Raw genomic sequence first — 21,016 nt, 5'->3', positions numbered from 1 at the left:
AAGTTTTACTATCTTTATCTATGTCTTTATCCCTATTTCTATAATCTATGTCCATCTCTATTGAGTATCGAGTATATTTGTATTTGTCTCATATCCACATATTTGTCTCGTATCCACTCAAAAATTAATTAAATACTTTTTTATAAAAGAAATATTAAAAAGAGAATTTCAATATAGAATAACAATTACAAAATTACATTAATTAAGTATCATTTAACATAAATTTAAAATAGAGTAAAAATATATAAATATCAAATACTTTTTAAAAAATAAAATAAATTTTTAAAAATTTAAAAGCGAATACAAATATGGGTACGAGATAAGTATGCGTATACCCCATCCCCATACTCGATTTAATAAATCGAGTATTACTTGTACTTAATCAAATTCAATATTTTTTTTATCAAAGTCAATACAAGTTTGAGCATTACCTACGAATGAGTTTACTTACCATTTCTAATTGTTGTGATATATTTGAATCGGTATCTTGACTTATTCACTTGTTTAATTGAATACTTTAGTCTGATTTTCAAAATGTTGATTAAAATTACCATGTCATCATAACTAATATTTTATTATTAGATAAATATTTATTTATATATTTAGTATTTTAGTCTTCTATTGTAGAAGATAAAATAATTTCTAATGTAATTATACACAATATAAATATATTTTTTAAATTTATAAATTATATTATATTTATTAATTATAATAAGTAAAATTTAAATAAATAAATTTTATTTAGAATTTAAAAAGTAATTTAAATTTTGGTATTATATTTTAAAATTGAAATGAATAAATAATTAAGATAATTAAGTATAAGTATATATATATATATATATATATATATATATATATATATATATTATTTATATTTTGAATCGATCATGTTTTTTAACCAGTTGTGAAGAAGGCATATAAATGCACTTCTCATGAAAGAAAAAAAAAAGTGTCAATAATATCTCTATTGGGAGAGTAAAGAGAATGGAAAATTAATTCATCAATTTAAGGATTTTATTTTAGAGAATAAAAATATGTTAAAATTCATAATAAATAAATATATAAATTATATTATAATTAAATTTTCTAATAAATAAATATATTTAACTATATAAATTACTTTTATATTTATACTAATAGTAAACTATACTCATAATTAATAAAAACATTTTAAAATTATTTTTCCCTTTAAACGATTCTGAAAACCATTCATCAATCACAATAATTATCTTACAAAATAACTCCTTAATCATGATTCATGATACTTAAATCCTTCAACATTTTTTATTTTTAATTAAATAGTAACTAAATATGCAACTAAATCTAACTATAAAAAAAATATTGATAGACAAGACACAAAGTTTCTGATTTTTAACTAGTTTATAATAATTAATTTAAATTGTGGTATAATTTTTTTTGGTTATTGATAGTTGTTTTAAAAATAATTATTGAAATTTAATTTAAAAATTAAAATTAAAAGGTGTAAATTAAAATGGATAGACTTTTTTTGGTGAATAAATAAATAGACTATTAAAAAGATAAGTATAATAATATAAAGATAAAAGAAATTAAAAAAAAATTATAAGTTACGGAGAATTAAAAATGTACAATGCAAAAAGAGAAACAAGGTAATATAAAGTATACAAAAATAAAAGTCTCACTTTTAAAAAAGTGTATTTTAATTTATAATATAGTATTAAATGTTTAATAAAAAAAATGTTTTTATTTATAAAAATTATGTCCATGCAACTGTATTATATAGTGCAAGAAGAGAAAAATACACATTTTTATTGTGGTTTACCTCATAAATTGTGGCATTTCCGACATTAACAACTTGAGTCATTAAAAGTTTACTTACATAGTAAACTTGGGTTTATATCAAATGTGGGATGCTATGCTCTTCCTCGTTACTTTGCTGCGATTTGCAATCTTGTCAACTTTTCAAAAAAAAAAAAAATAATTATTCGCATACGACCATTTTGCAGGTTCAACAACGATTATTGGTTTTGAAGGCTAATTCGGTAATTGCAAACTCCAATATTTATATAAAACAAAAGTTTTCAAATATTAAATTTTTATTGTAAATCAAATTATATCATAAAGTATTATTATTTTCAATAAGTATGATGTCTCTTGAGTGAGACACTTACCTACATGTTTCACTATGGAAGCATTCATAAGTATTTTTTAACTTTACCTTTTCAAGTAATATCTCTAGTGTTGTCTCATTCATCTTTACATACACCAACCAAATATATATTTTTTTAAGTCTTCTTCAAACAAGCAAACTTTACATGTTTGAAAGAATGGTAACGTTAGACTAATGTTGGTTTAAGTTTAGGCATTCCAAATAATTGTTTTTTTAATTAATAATAAATATTAAAGCAGTCTTATTGAAGATTGAATTAAAATTTTCATGCATTTATTTTTAGTCCCTACAAAATATTTTTAAGTTTCATAAATAATGCCTTTAACATTTCTTGTGTCATTAAAAATTACTTTTACTCACACAATAAATATCATATATATTGGTATATTGTTAAAAAATATGAGTATAGGTTATAGTGACACACAAAATATATTATTAAATCTCATTCAAAATCAACACTAAAATTGTATATATAAATATATGTCAAATAGATATATACTTACATATATTATACTTATAGTAACACTTTTTATATGTCACTATATATAACATTTCTTGTAGTGACTTTAGAAATTAGTCATGTGAGAAATTCATCCTTTTGTTGAAAATATATGTCGAGGTGCACTAAATGTTGCATTATATGCCTTTTCAGTTATGAAAGGATATTTAAAATAAATTACACTCTTATATTCTTTTTTATATTATGTTTGTTATTGTGTATAAAATGTGTTTAAGGTGTATGATATCACAATAGTAACAGTGAACGGGCTTTAGATTTAAACACAAAGGATTAAGTTTGAATAATTATCAATTTTAATTGTAATTCTTAGCAATTTGAAGTGATAAAAATTGATAGTGAGAATGTGATAAAAAAAATAATAATAAAAGCAGAAAATAGATTGATTGAGATTAAAAAAATTCAAAATCTTTGAGTTGTGACTTATTGTTCCTGATTCCCCCAAGATAAATTTCACAATTTTTAACCCTTGTCACAAATTTTACTTTTGATATTGTTAACAATCTTTGATCCAAGAAGTCAACATTTTTTTGTCTTAACAAGAAGACTAGCCAAACATGATAAGTAAATAACTCAACATGATACTAGAATTCATAAAACAAAAGAATTAATTGAGAGTGGAAGAATCCTTCTTCGAGGATTTAACTTTTAGTCTTTTACAAAATCTCAATGGGGAATAGAGAAAAAGAAAGAATTTCTAAATACTAGAACAGAAAATAATATATTGAAAATATAGTCTAGACATTCCTATTTATAATTAAAATTAGGGTGAACTTTTAAATACGTGTATCTCAGCAAGTACAATTATACTTAATAATAAGGAGTGTTTCCTCATCAGTGAGAACGTGCATATCAATAAGCACAATCATGCTTGGTGGATTGGGTGTGGTTCCTTATCTAGGGAATGTTTCAAGGGGAAGTACGAATTGTGCTACCTTCCTTCTTGGGTTTGTTTTTCTTAAAGCACGACCATGCATGACTTTAAAGTTTCAATGTTACTCCAATTTGTCCTTTGAATGCATTGTTTTTCTCTTTGATGTATTTTCCCTATTTATTGTACACATACCAAGAAAATGAAGTTTTGCCAAAGAAATAACCATAAAACAAGATAAAATAATAGTGAATAACATGTTATTATACAACATTTTAAGGGTTACATTTGTATGACAAGTAGAAATTTTTGTACCTGTGAGAATATTCTCTTACATTTTTGTACAACTATTTTGATTATCTTTATTTTTGCGCTAGTCACTATTTAAGAATTTCAAAATTAAAAAAAAAAATTTGTTTGTTTTACTAAAGACCATGAATCTTTAGACTTGTTGGATATATCAAACGACTTATCTACTTGGATGTTTTGATTTTGTCATATCTAAGACAACTCAAGCCATAGTTTTAATGATAAAAAAATACTATTGTATAACCTTGATAAAGACTAAGAAACTTTTGTAACTTAGATTTTTCTAGAAGTTTGTCCTATATAGAAATTTTGTATTGAATTAATAAGATTCATTGGTTAACTCACCATAAATTTTTATCTAAGATGTTTCATTGGTTAAGAAGATAATAAGTGTCAACTGATTGTAAAAAAAAAAAAAATTAAACATTTATTTGATATCCAAAAATATTTATGTAATTAATTGTGAGTGTGTAATTATTTTTCCCCTAAATAAATATTTTATTTTATTTTTTAGTTGTAGCTTAGCATCACTAATTTGTGTGTGAATAATGTTGGCAACATATCTTAAGCCTCATGTGGTGTGTATCTGAAGTTCTTGATCTACCGCAGGAACACTTCCTCCAAAATAATAAACAACAAATGCATAACCTTTCCTAATCTTTTACTTCTTTTTTATGCTCCTTGTTAGATGAGGTTGTTTCTAAACCATCAACAACACACCACAAGTCCTACTCAAGCCATAATTCTTATTTTACACTAATGCTCCACTTGTCATAATTCTTATTGTTAAGTTTCTTATCAAGGTATCTAATGATGCAACATCTGTTACAGTAATTGGTTAGCGTCCAATACTTAACTGATTTAGCTTAGATCAACAATTATCATAGCCTCAAATTATGTAAAGCAAATTTCCTTGTATTATACCCTTGACCATAAGCACTTAAACTATGCAATTGCTTAAGCATAAAAGTTTCAAATTAGATGCTCACTCGTTGTGCAGAAGAGAAATTTTAGAAATTTAAAAAACTTGAAATTTTTAAAATTTGAATTATCTTGATTTTAATTTTTATTATTTTTTAAATATTTTATTTAGATATGTTAATTCAAATTTTTTAAAATTTAAATTTTTAGTTTGAATATAATAATTCTTTTATGATATATATAAAGTAATATCATATATAGTAATTTTATTTTCACCATAGGTAAAATTATATATATATATATATATTAAAATTTTAAAATAAAATTTATAAAAGTAAATATTTAATAATTTTCAAAATTAATATTAGATAATATTTAATAATTTAAAAATTATTTTTGAATATTGATATTTTTTTATGTTAAAAGTGAGGTGAGGAAGGTAGGTGAAAAAAAAAATAAAAAATGGAGAAAAGACAAAATATAAAGAGGAAGAGATAAAGAAAAAAAAAAGAGAAATAGGAGAGAGAGAGATAAAAGAAAGAAAAGGGATAAGAATTAAAGAAAGAAGAAAGAAAAGAAATAGGGATAGAAAGAAAAGAAAAAAAGAGAGAGAGGAAGAAGAGAGAAAATAAAATATGAGAATTTAAAATATAAAAAGAAAAAAATATATGGAAGAGAGAGAAATAAAAAGAAACATAAGAGATAAAAAAATGAAAGATATATAGATGAGATAAAAAAGAAAAAATATAATTTTTTTTAAAATTTTTATTTTTTTAGAAGAATTTAAAATTTTAGTATTTTAAGAAGTTTCACAAATGGTTATATTTCAATTTCTTTGTAAATTATTTGAATTTTTCATCCAAACACATTCTAAAGGAATGTTTGATACACACAATATTTTTTATATTTATAAAAATCTTAAATTAAGAACCTAAAGAACATGAATGTTTTGTAACGAAAATATCTAAAAGATGAAAGAAAAAATATTTTTCTTTAATATATTTCTTTCTTTTCAAGTACATATATTACCTTTTATAAGCAAATAAGATTCTTAAATGAACTCTTATATATTAAATATAAAATTTTATCACATGAGAATGTTTTTAAGGAGTTCTTTTTATCAATTTTTAAGAATTTTTTATTTATTTTTATCTAATTTGATTTTTATTTATCATAATTATTTATAAATTGAATTTTAATAATTTTAAAATAAACTATTAATAAATAAAATAATATTATGTTCTAATATAAATTATTTATCATAAATTTAAAATATATATATTATTATTAAAAATATAATTTATATATTTAAAAATATTTATTTATATAAATTTTAAATATAATTATATATTTAAATATAATATATATATATATATATATATATATATATTATAAATTTTAGTTATATATAATAAATATTAGTATGTGTATTATTCATGTTAAAATATGATTAAGTCAGAAGGAAAAAAAATTATTACAACAAAACTTTCTAATTTTAGTAAATATAGATTTGTGAGAGAATTTTGAGTTGATTCCAACTTAATTTTTTTAAAACGTCTTCAAAAAGTTCAATGATTCTCAAAATTATATTCTTAAAATTTTTTTAAAAAAAAAAGTTTGTTGTAATAAATCACAAGTAAAATTATTAAATTATATTTATCAACGCATTTCCTCTAGAAAACAATAGTAGTACTAAAAAAACCAGGCTAATAATATTTTGATTTGATTTGAAGCCCAAAACGAGAGCTTATGACATGTCCAATTTTTATTTTATTTTCCAGGCAGAGCAGTTCAAAACGCAACGTTTTGGTGTTGCTTTGTTGGTCCAGTGCAGCCCTAAACGCAACAGTACTGGGGTGTGGAAGTGGTGAGGACGATGAAGGTGGTGGCACTCGTAAGCGGCGGCAAAGACAGTTGCTATGCCATGATGAAGGCTATTCACTATGGCCACCAGGTTTCTTCATTTTTTTATTTTTCCCAAAACATTTTTCATTAACTTCCTATTTACTTATTCTAATTACTGTTTTTGCAACAGATTGTTGCATTGGCCAATTTGATGCCACTTGATGATTCTGTGGACGAGCTCGATAGTTACATGTATCAAACTGTATGTCTCTTTTCCATTTCTTGTTATTTCCATCGCCTTTTTTTTTTTTTTTTTTTTTTTTTTTATATATATATATATATAAAGGAAAACATGTACTTCTTTTTGAAATGCTGAAAAACAATGAGATAATGGAAAATATTAGCATAAGTGTTACATCGGGGTTTTCTTAAAGTAACCAAGATGAATGAAATTGGAAATTTGGTAACATTAGAAACTTAAAATTTCATTGGTACAATGGAAGCAAAGCTTTTGTTTATTGACAGGTTCACGACTCTCCTTAAGTTCTAGTTGCAGCCAATTTGACTATCATGCTCTTTGTTGACACTTTCTTCCTGATAAGCTTTTTTTTTAATTTGGTTTTTACCTGGGTAATATATTTTAAAAAATAAATAAAGAAATGAACTTAACAGTTTAAGAGTCAGCATTTTAGACCTCTGTTTATATTTAATTATTACTCCTTTACTGAATATTGTTTTTCCATTCCTGTACGAAAATGAAAATGAAATGGGCTGATCAATGTCTTCCACAGGTCGGGCATCAAATTATCGTCAGCTATGCTGAATGCATGGGATTGCCATTGTTCAGGAGGCGAATACAAGGATCCTCAAGGCAAGCCTTCTAATCACAAATCTTTTGATAAAACCAATTATTTTATTTGAGGGAAATCCATAGGATAGATTAGTTAGTTAATTAGGGGCAATTACAATGTCATTAAACTTCTATTGATATACCATAGTTTTTTTTTGTTTTTTTTTATGAGTATGGTTCACGTAATATTTCAAAACTGATAGCTAATGACTAATCTACACTAGTAGGATGTGGCTTTCGTCGGTCAAACATTATTTTAATATGCCATAATAGTTATCAATAACAAATAGCCATGTGGATTGGCTGATCCCAAAACATCTATAGAGGGATAGAACTACTAGTCTTATGAGTGCTATTCTGAAGTTTTGAGATATATTCATACTACAAAGGCATAAAGGCTTAAAAATAAAATGTATCCAAAAGTAACATTTGTAATTGATTATCAAAAGTCACAGTTTGAAGCTAAACACTCATAAGTCAATTATAACAAAAGGTAAGGAATCAAATAACTTTAAGCCTCCAAGGGAGAAAGAGAGCTTTGTTGAACCATATGTTTCAAATGTAGATGAAATCCCAAAAACATCCTCCAAAAAATAGGTTCAGCCCCGCACAAGCAGAGGGGTAAAGAGGGGATTTTCCCCTGTTAACCATACTGGCTGAGATGGTTGCAATTTTCCTGGACAGTGGCCACAACTCCCACCACATGAAAATGCTCTGCTGCTATAGTGCACTATTAGCAATTATGTGACATACTGTATGAAATATGAAAGTTTAAGCTGATTTTTCTATCCAGTGTGTTCTAGATCATGTGGTAGAATGATTCCAGCTCCCTCTGGCCCCCTCTTTTCTTTTTTAATCTCCTCAAGACTTCTGCTTCTGATGACCATTGGTTGGTTAACCTTTGAAGCAATGGCCTGTATCTAGCGTTATACAATCTTAATTTATCTAATGTTTGGTTTAAACCTTTAAATGATATTTTCTTGATAGGCATCAGGAGCTTGGTTACAAAGCAACTCAAGGTGATGAAGTCGAAGACCTGTTCATTTTGTTACGTGAAGTGAAAAGGCAGATACCCTCAGTTGGTGCAGTGTCTTCTGGAGCCATCGCATCTGACTATCAGAGATTGCGGGTGGAAAGTGTTTGTTCAAGGTTAGGCCTTGTTTCTCTGGCATACTTATGGAAACAAGATCAGTCATTGCTTCTCCAGGAAATGGTAAATAGTGATTTGGACTATTGTCTCCATAACTGATACTTGATAGCATGCATGTAGATGATCATGTATTAGGATTTTTTTTTTTTTTTTTTTTTTTTCCATTGTTCATATAATTCTAACCCTATTTTGGTCCTGACCAGATTACAAATGGGATTGTAGCTGTAACTGTGAAGGTATAACTATTTTAACTTTGTTTCTACTTTCAAATGCTTATTGCTCTTTATGGTTTTTCTTTGTCATTAGAGAACATGAGGGAATTCCTTTGTTTTAATTACTGGGTGGTTCTTATTAACCATTTGTGTAGAATGATCTAATGTTGCTTTGATAATATTGAGCATCTTGTCATTCTGATATCAATAGACAACATTTATAGGTTCCATGATGCTAATATAATGATTGCATGTTATAATAAAAAACTTGAGGGTTGTTTGAACTTTGAATGTATGGTGGTGAGTTATATGAGTGATATGTAGCTAAAAAAGAAGTTATACAAGTGAAAACATTTCCTTCTACCCAAGAATTATTTTAAAATTTGAATGTACTTGAATAATTGTTAATTTGGAATTTAATGCTTTATCTATGTTGGAAGGTAGCTGCTATGGGTTTGGATCCTGCAAAGCACTTGGGTAAAGAATTAGCCTTCTTAAATGCTTATTTACATAAATTGAAAGAGTATGTCGGAAGTTATTCTCCCTCCTTTTCTTTGTGTAATATCTGTGTAAATTCTTCAAAGTTTCTAGAGTAACATGACTATGGTGTTTTTATATATTCATTTCTCCCTATCCTTTCTTGTATCTCCTTTTTGCAGATTATATGGAATCAATGTTTGTGGTGAAGGAGGGGAATATGAAACATTAACTCTTGATTGCCCGCTCTTTTCTGTAAGTTCATATGACCACCATTGTTGTGATTGACTATTTTTTCCTCATCTTTTGAGGTCTATCACTGCTTTATTTGGTTTCTAACTTTGGTCTGCACACTGTACATTGTGAATTTTCCATGGTCTATTTGATCTTTAGTTGTCATCCATAAAACTGATCTGGATTTGCTCTCATTCATTTTGATGTCAGTTTAATGGTCCTACCAAATAATGATCTTGAGAATTCAATCTTGTAAATTGATTACTTGTGCTTCAAATTTAATGTCATCTTTTCCCCCATGTTCTTCTGTTGTCTGTATTCATCAATGTTATCAAATAACCATTATGGCGCCGCCATAAAGGTATAACGTGGCGTTTTTGAACCCCTCTGCCATTCGCTATCTGTTATTTCCTGTTATATAGCGGCGTCCGTCATATCCTCCATGGAACCCGCTATATCCACCATGGCGCCTGCTATATCCGCCATGGCCATGGCTTCATGGTGGAATTCCTCCTCATCCTCTTTTTTTTTTTTTTTTTTCCTCGTCTTTTCTCTTGTGAAGCTCCTAAATTGCGAACAAACAACTATGGTGAGTCTTCTTAGGCCACCAACCTCCAGCAACCTGAACCATAGTGGCCTAAGCTCCATAAAGTTTTCCGGCCAACAAATCCGGTGACCCATAATAGGTCTTTTTGTTTTCTGTTTGTTTTTTCTTCTTCCTTCCATTTCTTTATTTTTCTCTGTTTTTTTTTCCCATCTATTTTTCATTTCTTCAGATGTTCATCATCTCTTTCTCTCTCTCTCTCTCTCTCTCTCTTCTCTCTCTCTCTCTCTCTCTTATTTTATGTGATTGTTCTTGTTCTTCATCTGTTCAATGTTTTTGTTCTCAGTTTTTCAAAATTTTGGAATGTAGTTATCTATGTTTTAGAATTTCATAATCATGTTCTGTTATGTTGTTTTCTATATTAAACCTATAACGTTGTTCCCAATTTTGTTTCACTTATAGCACAATGGTAAGCAGTAAGCACCCAACACTAAAGTCATGCATCCTAAAAGTCTGTTTTTTATTTTTGGTTTTGTTTTTAATATATATATATAATTTTTGTCCACCATAAGCTGCCACGCCATCCGCCATATGTTTATGGCGGATTTTTGGCTTACCGCCATAGGGCGTTATCCATTATTGATAACCTTGGTATTCATTAATTTTTCAGAATGCTCACATCGTGCTTGATGAATATCAAGTTGTGATGCACTCTTCGGATTCCATAGCTCCTGTTGGAATCCTTCATCCCTTGGCATTTCATTTGGAAAATAAGGCAGATGTTCAGTATTTAAAATCACAAGAGAAAATACATGAGATTTATACGCAAAACCTCGGATCTGTGTTTGAAGTGCAAGACAGCCTAGAAGGATGTGAGACCACATGCAAGCCAGTGGGTTATAGAGCTGGCCCAGCTGATAGCATAGAACATACATTTAACATCTCAAGAACAAATAACACGGGCACATTCTCTATATGTTGCTGGCTGCAAGACTCATGCAATGGTCATAATTGTCCTTCACTTTTTCTTTTTGTTTTTAAATGATTTGTGTTGCCTCTTACACTTCCATATTTTTTTTTCTTTGACATAGTTTTTGTCTTATTTCCTTAAAAAGCAGGTTTGCAGGAAGATTTGAAGATTGTTTTGGGGAAAATTGAATCAAAGTTATCTGGCCTTGGTTTTGGCTGGGAGAATGTCCTCTATATTCACCTTTACATTGATGACATGAATAAGTTCTCTGAGGCTAACGAAACATATGTGAAGTTTATAACACAGGATAAATGCCCATTTGGTGTCCCTTCTCGTAGTACTGTTGAAATGCCTCTAGTAGAAATGGGTTTAAGCAGAGCATACATTGAAGTTCTGGTAGCCGACAATAAAGAGAAAAAGGTTTTGCATGTGCAGAGTATTTCCTGTTGGGCGCCTAGTTGCATTGGGCCATACAGCCAGGTAAACCCCATTGATTTCAGCAGCAGCCAATTATTTATCATAACAAGTAGTTTGCGCATGTTATCCTTATCCTGTTTCATTATATCATTATGAAAATTAGCATGGGACACAACTGAAAGCAGTTTTAGTACGAACACTTCTTATTGTAGATTTGATTGATTTAGGACCACTTCATTCTTTGGGTTGTTAGTTCTCTTTGAGGATAGGGCATTTAGTTTTGCTTAAATCAATGTCAACATTCTGGTATTGGCCGAAGAGTATCATGCAGTCTTGATACCAAGTTATTGAACTGTTCAAGGGAGTTAATATTTAACTGGAAAGATTAAGAGCCATGGAAAAAAAAGGTTTAATTACTTATTTTTGTTCTTATAAATATGCAATGCATTTTGTACTTTTATGTATTTAAGTAACAAGGATGTTGGGTGGTATCACCCAAGAAATTAGCAAAACTTATGTCTAATTTCTTTAAGCTTGTTCTTATAGTTTCTTCAGTGAAAAAGATTTATCTTGAGTTTTTTAACTAATTTTGATCCATCCCTAAATATTTGGACTACTACCTTAGTTTTCTTAGCTTTAGTATCTCTTTAATATTGTAAGCTGTTTTGAGCACAAAATTAGCTATTCCAAAATCAAACTAATACTTAAGTTGCTTGAAGTTTATTTCTAGTTTCCTCGTGTCTTGACCTGAGAGTCAGGACTCATTTTTGGGTGCCCTTATTAAAAAGGGATAAAGTTCATGGTGATCATCTAATTGAATGATGCAAGTGCAGTTAGTTGAGTGTTTGCTTCACCTCATGTACCGTCATTCATATATTTAGCATGTGATAAAATTATTGCATTTCAAATGTTATCTAGTGGCACTTCTGTTCTTTCTGATGCTTTTGCTTTCAGGCAACCTTGCATAAGGGTATACTTCACATGGCTGGTCAATTGGGGCTTGACCCTCCTACAATGAATCTTTGCAAGGGAGGCCCTGGTGTTGAACTGAAACAAGCACTAGAAAACAGTGAAGCGGTGGCAAAATGCTTTAATTGTTCAATATCTACATCTGCTATTGCTTTTGTTATTTACTGCTCTAAACGTATTTCATCATTGGAGAGTCTTGATATTCAGGAGAAACAAGAAACAATCCTTAGGCAGATGAAGATCTCCCATTTACAGGAAGGAGACACTATCAGAGCCTTAGATCCCTTGTTCCTTTATGTTCTTGTTCCTGATCTTCCAAAAAGGTACTGTAGGGTATCCGATAAATCTTCATTTTCTAATAATTTGCTATTTTTTTTTCTTTTTCTTCTAAAAAGGTCTCTTTCTATCTGTTTATATTAGGCTTCATTGTTTTAAGGACGTGGTGCCTTTTATCATTGTACTGTTTTCTTCATTACTACAAATAAAGTTGCCTGGAAGGGTAGAGAAAAAGTGGACATCGATTTGGTTCCTTTTGATTTGAGACTTTATCATGCCTATCATCTGGATTATCTTTTATGTCTTCCATTTTTTGTGGTTAGGATATGAGGGGTTAGAAAGGATTTTTATTGAATGATTTGAACCCTTGTCAATTATGTTGTTACTATCTTTATAAATCCTCACAGTATTAACGTCATGGGCATATCCATTTTTTTACTTTCCAGAGCATGTGTAGAAGTAAAGCCTATTCTTTATGTTGAGGACGGCACAGATGAAGAATTCGAGACCATAGCAGAAAGATCTTGTTCAAAGCCACCACCATTTTATTGGGGTTTTAAGCAGGAAAATTGGCACGATTCTTGCATTCAGAAATGTGTGATTTCTGGAAAGATATGTGCCATTATACTGTCTATTACAAGTGAGCTGGTTGCGAAGATATGTTTTGACTCTGTGCCTGCTGATTATGTGAATAATGATCAATATTCTATCGCTAAGGCACATATAGAAAAGATATCGAAGTTCTGCATTTATCTTCTTGACCAAATTATGACTGATAATGACTTTACCTGGGAAGATATAATGGTTCGTATATTTCTTAAACTTTCATATACCAGATTAATTTTATTCCTCCGTTGTCTGGATTATATTTTAGTTATGCATTCTTTTCAAAACTCATTTCCTGTTTTCTGTACAATTGTCATCAATCACTGCGATTCTGGAGTGTCCTGGCTTCCTCAAACCTCTTGGGGTGGGAGATGAAGGACTAGCTTAGACTTAGACATTCCTTTGTCTCTTTAATTAACACTTTTTAGATCAAGATAATTTATGCATCCTCACATCATGTTCATTTGTGCTAAAATGGTATCCATGCATTTTTGGGGTCTGTCTCCTCTTGGAAGTAAGGGACAATGGAGCATAGTGTAGGAGATTTAGCAAAAGCCAAAAGGTTACCGACAAGGCGACAACTATAGTTATCTTACGATAAAGAGGCCAGGGATCAGCTTTTTCCCACTCCGCTTTGTATTCTATATATGACCTTTGAACATTCTCTTTTCATGTTGTGCAGAGTTTGAGGTTCTACATCCCGGTACGCCTTCAAATGTCAGTGCAGCTATTACAACCTATGTTATGCAATGCACTTTTTGAACTTTTGGAAATGAGTGAGAAGAAATTTAAAAGTGGTGAGGAGCCAATCTTCAACATAGTGCCTGTCATAGGTGCTGGGAGGTCTGCATCCATGGACGATGTAGTAACCTGTGAATTAATGGCTCGGAAATCCTGAGTATATATGCTTTCTCAAAATACTCTGAACTGACTGGGGTTCAAAGGGTGGTTCAATTGCTGTGCCCATCGCCAGCTGATCTACATTTTCTTTTATTACAAAATGGATTCACTTTTCTTAAAGTCAAAACCACGGTTTTGCTGAAATAGCTTGGTGAATACGATGGAATGGGATTTCACTCATTTAGGTTCTGTTAATGACTTGGGGTACAAAAAAAGGCTTGGGAAATTATGTTGATCATTCCCAAGATTTGATAAATTTTGGAGCTACCCTTTTAATTTGAGAATTATTGTTTACTCTGCATTTTTCATCTCTATGAGATATACGGAGGGAGTGTAATTTTATAAAACTTTAGGGATGTCGGTATAACTTGAACGAAGTGTAATCTTGTTAGCAATTGCTATCGTATTTATTTATTTGTTAACCGTATAATGGGTAATGTTATTCATTCATCTTTTGCCCTTCACTTCCGTACCTTTATTCTTTTGGAAAAATAACGGAAAGAGCTTACTTCAGTTCACATTTCTTTACTCGTCCCTTTACTTTTTCGATAAAATGAAGACAGAAGATATGTACTAACAGCATTTTTATTATTTATTGTTATCAAATAATCAAAGTTATGATACGCGTGTTTGGTTCGGAAGCCTTATTTTATGTAACATACGCAAATGAGACTTTTTTAGACCTAGTCTGGTTCGGTCTTGGGTTTGGGTCTCCTATGCTCATTATCAAACAGGGTAAACTTTGTGCCTTTTAAATTTTTAAAATATAAAAATAAAATAAAATAAAGATAATGGAATAAATGTTTGTAAGTGGTTACTCGAAGAACATATGAGAAGTTATTGTTTTATTAAGCATATACATGTATTGATATAAGTATAAATAAGAACTCGCTGAAAAAGATGTTCATACAATAGAACATGTAAAAATTTATGTAATATAATTATTTGTCCATTCAAGTTGGTTACATTTAAAAGGTGTCGCTTGACCCAATGAGCTGCATACATGGATGGGACCTTGAACTACAAACTTGTTTGACAACTCATTTCAAATTTATTTAAGATGTCATGCTAATAAAAGTGTAGGCAGATTATACTTGTCCTTCTGATTCGGAGTTCGTTCACTTTATGGACACGTGATTTTAGGATTTATATTCGTTAAAGCTACAATGCGTCACTTTAAAATATGGAGGAGGGCTTCGTGCAAAAATGACATAGTAGTTGGCTTTTTACATATTTATTGGATGAATAATTATATGTTAGAGCATCTTAAAATGTAGAACCGATTTTGAGTTCTAAATATGGACCCGCGATGTCACGTAGAGAATTCAAGAACTTTACTTATTTTAATTTTTCAATTGAAGAACTTAATTTAAGTTCTTAATTTACTTAATGTGGGTTTCTCACTTAAGAATCAAAATCAAAGATAATTTATAATCATCTCATCCCTTAACTCACAAAAGTGTCTATTTAAGATAAAACAATAGTAGTCTAGTGAAAATTAAAATAGACAATATGTATAATTCCAATTGTGTTGGTGTTTACGGTGGAATTAACCATCAAATCCTGGGTTCTTTTTATTTAGACTAGCACACGAACGTATTTCAATTTAGGTGCTTTACTGTGTTATCGTGTTACCGAGAATGGAGAGTAGGATGAAAAAGTCTTAGCAACTACTTGTTTCGAAATGTTCTTCGATTAAAACAAACAAGCAATGTTCCCGCATGCAAATAACAATATGAATAGAATGAACAATGTATACATTCGCAATACAAATCATGTTCAAATTACATAATGTTCAAGCATTACAAGATTAAAGTCTATAACTACGTAATTAAAGGGAGAAAAGAGAAAAGAAAGACTACACTAATCCTACTCCTAAAAAGAGAAAAGACAAGTGGCTGAGAAGTAATCATACCCAAAGATGATTCCTTGCATAGAAGCCATATGTGCAGGCAGAGAATGCTTCAGAATTTGGTTAGAGTATGAGTTTTTCGACCTCCGTAAAGGTCCGTAATCCTTGTATTTATAGAGCAATCAAGAGCGGTTAATTCTGTGCATGTACGCTTTCAACTCATAACTGCTATCCACTATATTTGCTACGTGGTCTTGAATTATAACTTCCTTTAACCGCTCTTCCCACGTTCCTTGTTTCTTCGATTGATTTTTTGGTAACCGTTTTGGCTTAACCTCCATGTTCTGAGAGTCTCAACTATTCTCGAACAACACTTGCTTTTTCAAGTCCCATAATTTTGAGTGCTCCCACGTCCCTCGTGAGATTAGTCACAAGTATTCAGCATGTGTTGATTTTACTTCTCGGGCAGCGCTATCAATCTTTTCGAGTCACATGATTTTCGAGTATGCCTAACAAATGCCCCCCTAGGAATTTAGTTTTGATGAGCATCTTAGGAGAAAACTAAATTCCTATCAAGGCTGTTCTTCGATACTCCCTCGATTTGTTTCTTGATGTTCACTTTTCTTGACGTTAACTAATCATTCCTTCGATGAAAACCTATTCTTGTAAGGTACTGACCGTTTGGATGTGACATTGATGGCTTTAACGGCGTATACTTCCATTTTTCCATAAATTTGTCTTCTGATATGAAACGTTTTGGCGGTTGTTTTTGGAAATTCAATTTAATATTTCAAATAATCTTGCCTAACCCAACCCGTTTCAACCTAGGCCCATTTACCTCGTTTAAAACCTTTTTTTCACCCTAGGGTTAAATCGTTTTCACCATTCTCTTCCTTCGTGCCCAAGTTTTCTTGCTCACTGTTTCTTCTTTTGCTCTGGTTCTTGATCTTCTTCTCCGACCGTTCTCTCTGACCGTTCTCTCTGTTCTTGCTTTTGTTCATTATGGCTTCTTCTGCTGCGTCCACTTCCGCTGCCGTGGCCTCTTCATTGTCTCCTACTACCACCACTTCTTCCCCTATTTTGACTGCTACTACTTCTGCTGCTATGACCACCACTACTCAGAGCACTCCCCTGTTCATCACTAATGCCCAAGTCTGTAAGGTTAAAGATGGCGACGATACTTTTATCCCTATTCCTGGCATGGAAGAGGCCAGTTTAAAGATATACCAATCTCAGGTACTTCTTCCTTTCTCTTTAGAGGATGGTTCTATTCATGCTTTTCTTGGTCCATTTGCTGGTCAAAACACTAAAAAATTTGGTAATACCCTTCTTCCTGAAGATGCCTCCACTATTCCCTTTATTTACTCACCCCAGATAGACTTGAGCCTTTTTACTGATACCACAAAGATTTTTAGAGCTTTTCCCCCCGTTAAAGAACGACATCTATCTTGGGTAGCTCGCGTAGAATCTTCTATGTCCTCCGTGTGGAAAGAAACGGGTATTTTTGAATTTATCCAATTAGCCAAGTATGACCTTCATCTTTTCGATCCTCAAATGATTCTTTCTGCTATTTTCTTCTGGAATCGAGAGACTAGGGCCTTCGAGTTTCCTTGTGGTTTTGTTTGCCCTACCTTAATTGATGTTGCTGCTATAACCGGGTTAATGCCTCTTGGGGAGAGGTTTTATCCTGATGCATTTGAGGAAGATATTTCGATCAAAGATGTTTCGATCTCCTGGGACAAAAAAACTTATTTGGCCTTCATTACTGCACACATGGGTCAACCTGGTACAACAGTTTCCCCTTCTGAGCATATTACTTTTTTAATGTATTGGTTATCAGCCTGTGTTTTTTGTACTCCTTCCCTTCAAGTTCCTAAATATTACTATGCCTTGGCTCAAGCTCTTCACTCGAAGAAAAAGATATGTTTGAGCAAGTTGCTTCTAGCTTCTCTATATACGTGTCTGGATGAAGCTTCTGAAAGTTTTACCCGAGAGACGGGGCCTCGAAATCTCTCCGATCCATTATGGTTATTGCAACTATGGCTTAATGCTATCCTCGAGAAGAAACTTCGCCTACCTGCCAACCCAATTCCGCTTTGTGAACTCGAAGGCGCTCGTTTGACTACCCTTACTCCTCGGAAGCGTCTAGTGGATAATTTTGAAAAATATATTCGAGCAATTCTTAGCTTCACAGAGTTCACCGAAGATTTGGCTCCTTTTCTTCGATCAAATCTAATAGGCCCGGTTTGGTTGCGTCAGAACAATCAAGTTGGGAATATTAATCCTTCTTCGACTGATATTTGGTTTGGATTCTTAGCGTGAGATGTCATTTTCTCGGGTATGAGACAGAAGGATGTGAGATTATATCCTTATCAACCTCAACTCTTTGCTCGTCAGTTTGGTCTTTGCCAGATGAAACCCCTCCCTCTTCGACGTAAGGAAGGCATTGATGCAGATATTTGTGTCGAAGCAGGGAATTATGAGGAAATCCTCAACTTCATTCTACGGCCTGACAAAAAACTCCAACTTACGCCTTCCACTTTTTCTCCTTCTTTTCTGGCTTCAAAATGCTACCTTCGATGGTGGTGTTACTATATTGTAGATAAACTCATCGATTTTAATGGCTTTCTGAAAAAGCTAATTAATTCTCCTCTTTCTTGTTCGCAGGGGCCTAAGCAACCAGGTACTTTCAAGAATCAACTTATCATTTATCAATTCGAACAGTTTTTTAAGGTTTGTTATCGACCTGACAATGTGCACCGAACCATTTTTGACGCTTCGGTCTCATTATCGAAAATGGTACAACGGAACATTCGCTCAAAAAAGGTAATAAACCCTCAAGGTAAAACTGATTTCGAAAAATTTTGTCCAAAGCATATACCTCCTCTTCCAAATGCCCTTTTTGGTCTAGTTAAACATGTATCTCATCCTCCTTGGGTGAAAACACTCGACCCGTTTTACCTTGAGCGCAAAGAAGTTCCTGTAAAGAATAAAGTTACCTACGCGAGATGTTCCGTGTACGATTTTCCTCGAAACAAATGGTGGCCATTATGTTGGGTCAGTAACATTAACCCTCCCCCTGGTAAATATTTTTCACTTACTTCTTCTTCGAGTATACCTTAAACTTGTCTCACTTCTTTGCTCGAACCTTGTAGCTGCCATCCCTCAGCGTGTTCCTCGACATGCTGATCCAACTCCTGATTGGGAGAGTGACGATGACGAAGACAAAGAATCGTTGAAGAAAAGCCGAAAAAGAAAGACTGCAGCTGAGAAGGTTTCTCTTCGTTCTAAGGTATATTTCTTTTCGACTTTCATCTTCCTTACAATCAAAGTATTTTACCTTGCGTTCATTTATTGTTGATTCTTACCTTGCAGAGCATTGAAACCTTGAAAAAGCAAAAAGTAGGCTCAGACAGTACTAAAACTGTAAGTAAATTATCAATTTTGAGGTTATTTACTTACTCGAATTTTATAATCACATTCATTATTTCCAATTCAGGTCTCGACCACAAAGAAGCAAGACAAGGGGAAAGGGAAGATGGTCTTGCCTCTTCCCAAGAAACCTCAACAACCCTCTGGCGAGAAGTTGCTCAAAGACGCCATAAAGTCCGCTCCTAAGGTATTTCAATTTCAACGTCTTTCTTTATTTATATTTCTCTTATGCCTTTAACCGTTTTGAAATCCTATTAATAGGATATTGAGATTATCCCACTGGATTCTTTTCAATGGGTGTCTCGAGAAGTGCAGAAAAGCGTACCCTTTGCCACTGAGGTAACCCAACATGTTCATCTTATTATACCTTGTGACTCAAATTTTCTCTTGATGTTTAGCTTGACTTCTTCATTTTATCAGTTGTCTACCCCTCAAGTGGATGTTGCGACGCTTGCCTCTGTTTTGGCTTCCATAGAAATTCCCCCTCAGGTCGAAGAGGGTAGGGTTCTTCAATCAGGCCCTTTGATTAACGCGGAAACGCGACAAAATTCTGCTCAAGGTGAACCTTCTTTTGAGCTACAACCTCCTTCGAGTCAGAACAAGGGTATATTTCTTTCGACCTGACTATTTGTATGATGGCCTCTTACTGAAATCTTACAAATCTTCCATTGTGCAGGTTCGACTGAATCTCCTCGACCCTTTGCAACTTCCCCTTCGACTCAAGGCGGGGTCACTTCTTCTGTCCAAGGTCTTTCATCAATCCCTTCTTCGGACCTTGACTTGATGAGCTTTTTCGACGACGAAGATGAAGATATCAATAGTATCTTCGAGGTCTTGGATAACTGGACAAGTGGTCCCTCTGGGTCAGAGAAAGAAAAATTGAAGGTTGTTGAGCCAGCTTCTGAAACACCTTCTTACCAACCCCTGCTCGACTCTTTTCGCTCGAAGGCATACGTTGAAGATCTCGATCAGGCCTTCCTCATTCCTGAGTTCAAAACGGAAGTGCAACAAATGATTGATGACTTGCTCAGTTATTCCGACCTTCCTTCTGATATTTCTTTAGAGCTTCAAGCATTTATCAGGCCCTTTAGTCGTGCCTGGGAACTTCGAACTCAGTGGTCTACTGCATATCAAGAGGTGACCCAAATTGAGGTCGAAACTGAAGGAGACCGTGCTAAGCTCGAGAAACTCCGAGACGAGTTGGTTTCTATTAAGAAATCAACGGAATAAATGATTTCTGCTTTACAGGCATTGCAAAAGGAGGAGGCTGATATCGAACATGCTATCGAAGCTTTAAAACACGAGCTTGACAGAACTCGCTCGAAGAAGGATGGAGTGAAGGTTAAGAGTCAAGAGATCAAGCAACATCAAACAGGGCTTAAGGAAGAGGGCAAAGCCATTTCTTCTTGGCTAGCAAAGACTTTGGAGCAGAAGAAGCATTTAGAAGCTCAATGTGCGTCTCGCAAGAAGAATTTGGACGAAGCTTACAAAGCTTTCGAGGACTTCAAAAAACAA

General features: G+C 32.1%; 1 protein-coding gene across 3 annotated transcripts; it reads left to right on the top strand.

The window, feature by feature from the left end:
- The first annotated feature begins 6,516 nt into the window (after positions 1-6,516).
- On the top strand, positions 6,517-14,681 carry LOC109796664 (endoribonuclease). 3 transcript variants are annotated; one of them, XM_020356408.3, is made up of 12 exons: positions 6,517-6,721; positions 6,803-6,874; positions 7,404-7,483; positions 8,450-8,675; positions 8,816-8,848; positions 9,265-9,347; positions 9,484-9,556; positions 10,750-11,083; positions 11,195-11,529; positions 12,421-12,758; positions 13,158-13,515; positions 14,000-14,681. In XM_020356408.3, the coding sequence occupies exons 1-12, from the start codon at positions 6,644-6,646 to the stop codon at positions 14,213-14,215; spliced, it is 2,226 nt and encodes a 741-aa protein (XP_020211997.1). In that variant the 5' UTR covers positions 6,517-6,643; the 3' UTR covers positions 14,216-14,681. The 3 variants fall into 3 exon arrangements, with proteins under 3 accessions (XP_020211997.1, XP_020211998.1, XP_020211999.1); XM_020356409.3 differs by having other exon boundaries at positions 6,519-6,721; positions 11,198-11,529; XM_020356410.3 differs by lacking the exons at positions 6,517-6,721; positions 6,803-6,874; positions 7,404-7,483 and having other exon boundaries at positions 8,502-8,675; positions 9,269-9,347.
- The last annotated feature ends 6,335 nt before the right edge of the window (positions 14,682-21,016 follow it).

This window comes from Cajanus cajan, chromosome 4 (assembly GCF_000230855.2).
Source record: "Cajanus cajan strain Asha chromosome 4, NIPB_CcT2T_4, whole genome shotgun sequence".
NCBI classification, from domain to species: domain Eukaryota; kingdom Viridiplantae; phylum Streptophyta; class Magnoliopsida; order Fabales; family Fabaceae; genus Cajanus; species Cajanus cajan.
The sequence above is the reverse complement of the archived record's forward strand: the minus strand, read 5'-3'. Positions and strand labels throughout refer to the sequence as shown.

Bases quoted from the DNA above. Each gene is read 5' to 3' on its own strand.
- LOC109796664 (XM_020356408.3), top strand. From the start codon at position 6,644: ATGAAGGTGGTGGCACTCGTAAGCGGCGGCAAAGACAGTTGCTATGCC. The intron at 9,348-9,483 runs GTATGTCGGAAG...TCCTTTTTGCAG, and splicing joins TATTTACATAAATTGAAAGA to ATTATATGGAATCAATGTTT. The intron at 11,530-12,420 runs GTAAACCCCATT...TTTTGCTTTCAG, and splicing joins GCATTGGGCCATACAGCCAG to GCAACCTTGCATAAGGGTAT.